A 7,500-nucleotide genomic window follows, 5' to 3' on the forward strand; every position below is an offset into this window, starting at 1 on the left:
TGACTGTTTTAAACCATATAAAGCTTTGTTCAGCTTAATGCAATGTTGTTCTCGAGAACCTTTCTTATCTTTGAGCTCAATGCCTTCTGGAACTCTCATATGTATCTCATTGTCCAGTGGTCCGTACAGGTATGCGGTGACTACATCCATTAGGCGCAAATCCATGTTTTCTTTCACGGCCAGACTGATTAAGTATCTTAATGTAGTCGCATCCACCACAGGGGAATAAGTTTCCTCATAGTCTATTCCAGGTCTCTGTGAGAATCCTTGTGCTACAAGCCGTGCTTTGTATCTCACTACTTCTCCTTTCTCATTTCTTTTCCTTACAAAGACCCATTTGTATCCCACTGGTTTGACATCTCTGGGTGTCAAGATTATAGGGCCAAAAACGCCTCTCTTTCTCAATGATTCTAACTCCACGTTTATAGCTTGTTTCCATTTGATCCAATCTGATCTTAGCATGCATTCTTGTATAGACGTGGGTTCTAGATCCTCATCTTTATCCATGATCTCAAGTGCCACTTTATATGCAAATAAATCATCAACGTTGATATTCTTTCTGTTCCATTGTTTTCCAGACATCACATGGTTTATAGAGATCTCTTGGTTGTCCGGTCCTGGTGTCCCATGAAGTCCAGCGTCCCGGACCTCACTTGGAGGGACGGCCGGATCATCGGGTGTGGTCGGTACATTCAGCTCGACCATTCTGGTCGGCTCGACCGATCCATCTATGTCCTGGACGGTTTCTTTGATGCTCTCGGTTCCAGCACCTTTCTTGGATTTCCGAGGCTGTTTGTCTTTGGAACCAATTGGTCTGCCACGTTTTAGACGTTGCTTAGACTCTGTAGCCACTTGACACTGTCCATCTTGGACGTCTAATCTTACAGGTGCATTACAAGCCGGGATATGTGATATTGTTACTCTATTTGGGTCAGCAAATGTATCTGGCAATCTATTAGCTAGCTCTTGTAGATGTATTATCTTTTGGACTTCTAAATCACAATCTTTAGTCCGAGGATCTTGCCAAGATGTCGATGGTCTAAACCATTCCAATTCTTTTGTTATCAACCGGCTGTTATCTCCCCCTAAGGACGGATATGTGGACTCGTCAAACTGTGAGTCTTCGTATCTGGCCTTAAACAAATCACCGGTTGTTGGCTCAAGATACTTTATAATGCTTGGGGATTCAAATCCTACGTATATTCCCATCCTCCTCTGCGGTCCCATCTTAGTTCTCTGTGGTGGAGCAATTGGAACGTAGACGGCACATCCAAACGTTTTGATGTGGGACACGTCTGGCTCATGACCCTTAAGTAATTGGGATGGCGAATATCTATGCTCACTAGATGGCCTGATGCGTATCAGTTCAGTTGCATGTAAAACTGCATGTCCCCATGCTGATCCCGGAAGTTTAGACTTCATAAGTAATGGACGGGCTATCAGCTGGATACGTTTAATGAATGATTCGGCCAAGCCGTTCTGTGTATGGACATGTGCCACGGAGTGTTCTACTTTTACCCCCATGGCCATACAGTATTCATTAAACGCCTGGGACTTAAATTCACCAGCATTGTCTAGACGTATAGTCTTAAGTGGAAAGTCTGGGAAATGTGCTCTCAGTCTTATTATCTGAGCAAGCAGCCGTGCAAAGGCTAGGTTCCGAGTGGACAACAAGCATACATGTGACCATCTGGTCGATGCATCAATGAGGACCATAAAATATCTGAACGTCCCACATGGTGGGTGTATTGGTCCGCATATGTCCCCTTGGATTCTTTCCAGAAAGTTCAAGGTTTCTTTATTAACCTTGGCTGGTGATGGCCTGGTTATGAGTTTCCCTTGTGCACATGCTGCACATGTGAGATTTCGTGGGATCACTCCTTTGAATGTGTGCCCTTGAGAATTCATCATCAATTTTCGCATCATTCCTGTTCCGGGATGGCCAAGCCGGTTATGCCATAAAGTGAATAGCTCTGAGGCATTTGCCTCGACCATACTGATCCGTGCATAGTAAAGACCAGTAGTCATTGCAGGCATGGTCTCTAGGATCTTTTTATTGCCTTTGGTGATCAAAGTTATATTAAGGAATTCTTTGTTTCCTTCTTCCCATGTTTCAAGGTGGAAACCGTTCAACCTTATGTCTTTGAAACTCAATAAGCTTCTTCTAGAGCTTGGGGAATACAAGGCGGTTTTGATCTCTAGGTGAGTGCCCTTTGGCATCATCACATAGGCCTGGCCGTGACCTTCAATCAGGTTGGCCTCGCCTGCAATGGTTTGTACCTTTGCACTTTGCAATGTGAGATTCATGAAGTACCTTTTGTCTCTTAGGATCGTGTGACTTGTGCCACTGTCCACCACAAGTACACTCATCTCATCATTCATTTCTATAAATAAAATTTCTAGACTTTAGAAACTTTAAAACTTTCATTAATGTAAATGTCATTTTATAAAGTAAAAACACCAAATCAAACACATAAAGCAATAAGACAATGTGATTTGAAAAACTAGTCCTTTAGACAGTCAGACGTCTCAAAATCCATTTGGTCATCTTTGCTGTCCCTGTCGGATTCATTATCAGCATCATATCCCTTGTCATCTTGATCGTTCTCTTGGATCATATTTGCCTCCGGGTTCTTGTTCTTGATACTCTCTTGATAGAGTTCGCACAAGTGCTTTGGAGTTCTACAGTTCTTGGCCCAATGGTTGTCCATCCCGCATCTGTGACATAAAGACTTGGACGTGTAAGATGGTTTGGATATGCCACCTCGTCCACGGCCATAACTCCCTCGACCCCGACCGTAATTGGAACCACGACCACGGTTATGGTGGTTTCCCCTTCGGCCGGCTGAGGAGTTATCTCTACCGTTATGATTGTCACGTCTACGTCCCCTGTACCCACCACGGCCTTGACCGTATGGTTTCCTGTTGTCTTGGGCGTAGTTGGTTTCTTTGGGATATTTCCTTTCCACATCATGGGCTTCGGGTAATGGTGCTGTCCCGACCGGCCTTGCTCCACTATTTTTCATAAGGAGTTCATTGTTTGCCTCGGCCAGGAGAAGACATGAGATCAGATCAGTATATGTGGCAAAACCTTTTGTTCTGTACTGCTGCTGCAACACAGAATTCGACTGGTTGAAAGTCGTATAGGTCTTTTCAAGCATCATCACATCGGACACTTCTTCACCACACAGCCTTAGTATAGAAACGATTTTGAATAAGGCTGAATTATACTCATCCACGGACTTAAAGTCCATGAATCTGAGATGCATCCAGTCGTGTCTAGCCTTTGGAAGCAACACCATCTTTTGGTGATCGTATCTGTGCTTTAAAGCATTCCAAAGATCGAGTGGACTCTCAATTGTCATGTACTGATCCTTAAGACCTTCAATGAGATGATGGCGCATATAACATATGGCCCTGTATCTATTCTTTTCATTCTCATCATTGCCCTCAGTGATGGTATCACCGAGTCCTTTGGACTTTAGACTGATCCTTGTGTCTAGCGCCCACTGCAAGTAATTGTCTCCGGAGAGATTAAGGGCTGCATAGTCTCTGTTTGCTATTTTCGACATCTGATCCACATTATCATTCAAGACATTAGATATACAATGGGATCACGTGGCCGCATGATATATGCAAGCTCGGCCACAACACGTCTTATGCATTTATGATATCAAACAATCCTAGTCGACCATGGTGCTACCAAACAAGCCACACGGCTATATGATCAATCAATAAGTTCAGTTATGCAAATCTAAATTTACCATGGTGCGATCAATCCTAGAGTTCAATTCTACATGTACTAGAAAGATTAATGCCACACGGCCATGTATGTTTTAATGCAATAAAATTCAAGATCAAATGGTTTCTATATGCTGGCCGATCCTATCCTAATCAGTCGCGGATGCAATACCAAGTTCGGGTTTATGCAGAAACGTCCTAAGATCTTTCTTATGATTTCTAGGGTTCCAATCTATCAACTTATGTTTAAGGTTTCAAGGCCTTAAGTATTCATGTTCAGATCGATTCAAGCAATCTAAACATTCCTAAACCTCAATTCAAATCAGAAATCAAGCAATCAAAATAAATCTTAAAATCGGCTACATGCTTCCTTTAGGGGTTAGGGTTTTCGATTCCATAAACTAGGGTTTGCCAATTTCAGTTTTAATCAATCAACAAACAAAACAGGTTCTAGTTGGAATCAATTCATGTTTCTAGTTCTAAGAGGTTGTCGATTTTAGTCTTATCTTTCTTTTAGGGTTTCACGGTTTCCATAATGATGGAATTAGGGTTCTTTACTTTCTATGTTCTCAGATCATGTTTATACCTTAGTTTCGTAGTGGATTAGAACCGGACCACCAGAGAATGGTTGAGACTTCAAGCTGAGATGATCGGATGGCTGCTGCCTCCTATCGGGTCGCGGATGAGGTTTATCGCGGCTGGAGGCGTCTTGGCTGTGAGCTGATCGGGTAGCGGATCGTCTCGGGACAGTCGCTGGGTTCGGGTTCGATCGCGAGCTGGACGGTGTTCTTCTCGGTCTGGAACGTGATCTGAGAGGCTGAGATTGATCTCCTGAGTTCTTGGAGGATTAAGAACAGGTTTGTGTTTAGGGTTTTGGTTATGGATCGCCGGCTTAGACTTTTGGGGTTTCGGTTTTGGTCTCAGGGTTCAGAGGCTATCGTGCTGATAACGTGTTGTGAACAAGAGATGAAATCGTGTCTGTTGTTCTGTTATATTTCTGAATCAAAGTGTTCCCTTATATAGGGGATACAAGAGATAGATAAATGGAAAGTATCCAAATCATAATCCTAAAGTAAAAAGGAAAACCTCCTAATAGATAAACATGAAACATAAATGGAAACATTATCTACAAGGGGTGGCCGACTCTCTCTCCCCTTTGGGCCGCGGATACTCTCTCTCTCTATGGGCCACGGACAGGCCTCTTGGTTCCTAGCAATCCACATTTGTTCATAACAAACACTTGGTTGGATGATCAGCCACTACTGCCGGGAAGGATGTAATCGAGCCAGCATCAGTAAAACTTGAGACCATCATGGACCATCAGTCCATGAAAAATTCTCAAGCTATCAGTACACTCAGACAAAAATCACGATATGTGTACTGATGGACTGTCAACGTGGGTCAGTTGTCCACTGACAGTCCACGGGAAGGGCAAACGTGCTGCTGATATGTGTACTAACGGACAGTCCTCGTGGGCGAAAATCACCCAAACAGTCCACGTTGACTGTCCATCAGTACACAGTTGTCTACTGACGGACAGTCCTCGTAGGCGAAAATCACCCACGGATAGTCCACGGGAAGGGCCAACGTGCTGATATGTGTACTGATTTACTGTCCTCGTGGGCGAAAATCACCCGGACAGTCCACGGGAAGGGCCAACGTGCTGATATGCGTACTGACGGACAGTCCTCGTGGGCAAAAATCACCCACGGACAGTCCTTGTAGGCGAAAATCACCCACGGACATTCCTCGTGGGCGAAAATCACCCACGGATAGTCCGCGGGAAGGGCCAACGATCTGATATGTGTACTGATGTACTGTCCTCGTGGGCGAAAATCACCCGGACAGTCCACGGGAAGGGCCAACGTGCTGATATGCGTACTGACGGACAGTCATCGTGGGCGAAAATAACCCACGGACAGTCCTCGTGGGCGAAAATCACCCACGGACAGTCCTCGTGGGCGAAAATTACCCACGGACAGTACACGGGAAGGGCCAACGTGCTGATATGTGTACTGATGTACTGTCCTCGTGGGCGAAAATCACCCGGACAGTCCACGGGAAGGGCCAACGTGCTGATATGCGTACTGACGGACAGTCCTCGTGGGCGAAAATCACCCACGGACAGTCCTCGTAGGCGAAAATGACCCACGGACAGTCCTCGTGGGCGAAAATCACCCACGGATAGTCCACGGGAAGGGCCAACGTGCTGATATGTGTACGGATGTACTGTCCTCGTGGGCGAAAATCAACCGGACAGTCCACGGGAAGGGCCAATGTGCTGATATGCGTACTGACGGACAGTCCTCGTGGGTGAAAAGCACCCTGACAGTCCACGGGAAGGGCCAACGTGCTGATATGCGTACTGACGGACAGTCCTCGTGGGCGAAAATCACCCACGGACAGTCCTCGTAGGCGAAAATCACCCACGGACAGTCCTCGTGGGCGAAAATCACCCACGGATAGTCCACGGGAAGGGCCAACGTGCTGATATGTGTACGGATGTACTGTCCTCGTGGGCGAAAATCAACCGGACAGTCCACGGGAAGGGCCAACGTGCTGATATGCGTACTGACGGACAGTCCTCGTGGGTGAAAAGCACCCGGACAGTCCACGGGAAGGGCCAACGTGCTGATATGCGTACTGACGGACAGTCCTCGTGGGCGAAAATCACCCACGGACAGTCCTCGTAGGCGAAAATCACCCACGGACAGTCCTCGTGGGCGAAAATCACCCACGGACAGTCCTCGTGGGCGAAAATTACCCACGGACAGTCCACGGGAAGGGCCAACGTGCTGATATGCGTACTGACGGACAGTCCTCGTGGGTTAAAAGCACCCACGGACAGTCCTCGTAGGCGAAAATCACCCACGGACAGTCCTCGTGGGCGAAAATCACCCACGGATAGTCCACGGGAAGGGCCAACGTGCTGATATGTGTACGGATGTACTGTCCTCGTGGGCGAAAATCAACCGGACAGTCCACGGGAAGGGCCAACGTGCTGATATGCGTACTGACGGACAGTCCTCGTGGGTGAAAAGCACCCGGACAGTCCACGGGAAGGGCCAACGTGCTGATATGCGTACTGACGGACAGTCCTCGTGGGCGAAAATCACCCACGGACAGTCCTCGTAGGCGAAAATCACCCACGGACAGTCCTCGTGGGCGAAAATCACCCACGGATAGTCCACGTGAAGGGCCAACGTGCTGATATGTGTACTGACGGACAGTCCTCGTGGGCGAAAATCACCCACGGACAGTCCTCGTGGGCGAAAATTACCCACGGACAGTCCACGGGAAGGGCCAACGTGCTGATATGTGTACTGATGTACTGTCCTCGTGGGCGAAAATCACCCGGACAGTCCACGGAAAGGGCCAACGTGCTGATATGCGTACTGACGGACAGTCATCGTGGGCCAAAATCACCCGGACAGTCCACGGGAAGGGCCAACGTGCTGATATGTGTACTGACGGACAGTCCTCGTGGCGAAAATCACCCACGGACAGTCCTCGTGGGCGAAAATCACCCACGTCGTGGCGAAAATCACCCACGTCGTGGCGAAAATCACCCACGTCGTGGGCGAAAATCCCCCACGGACAGCCAAAATCACCCGAGAAGCCAAAAATTCAAAAATTAATATTTTTGAAGAAAGTTTTCTGAAAGGAAACATCAAAAATATGTCAACAATGAGTTTAGGATGTCAAGTGTTGATCAAAAGTTGCTATAGACATCCGTGAAGACAACAAAACTCCGAACCT

General features: G+C 47.0%; 1 protein-coding gene across 1 annotated transcript; it reads right to left on the bottom strand.

Annotated features, from left to right (window-relative positions):
* Positions 1-2,504: 2,504 nt before the first annotated feature.
* LOC106431872 lies at positions 2,505-3,404 on the bottom strand. The gene is made up of 2 exons (XM_013872711.2): positions 3,106-3,404; positions 2,505-3,015 (listed from the first exon to the last, which is right to left on the bottom strand). The coding sequence occupies exons 1-2, from the start codon at positions 3,402-3,404 to the stop codon at positions 2,505-2,507; spliced, it is 810 nt and encodes a 269-aa protein (XP_013728165.2).
* Between the last annotated feature and the right edge of the window lie 4,096 nt (positions 3,405-7,500).

The sequence above is a fragment of the Brassica napus genome, unplaced genomic scaffold, assembly GCF_020379485.1.
Source record: "Brassica napus cultivar Da-Ae unplaced genomic scaffold, Da-Ae ScsIHWf_2796;HRSCAF=3570, whole genome shotgun sequence".
Classification (NCBI taxonomy): domain Eukaryota; kingdom Viridiplantae; phylum Streptophyta; class Magnoliopsida; order Brassicales; family Brassicaceae; genus Brassica; species Brassica napus.

Coding starts and splice junctions, on each gene's coding strand:
- LOC106431872 (XM_013872711.2), bottom strand. CDS start 3,404: ATGCGCCATCATCTCATTGAAGGTCTTAAGGATCAGTACATGACAATT. Junction 3,016..3,105: donor AATTCTGTGTTGCAGCAGCA/GTACAGAACAAA, acceptor TATGAAAAATAG/TGGAGCAAGGCCGGTCGGGA.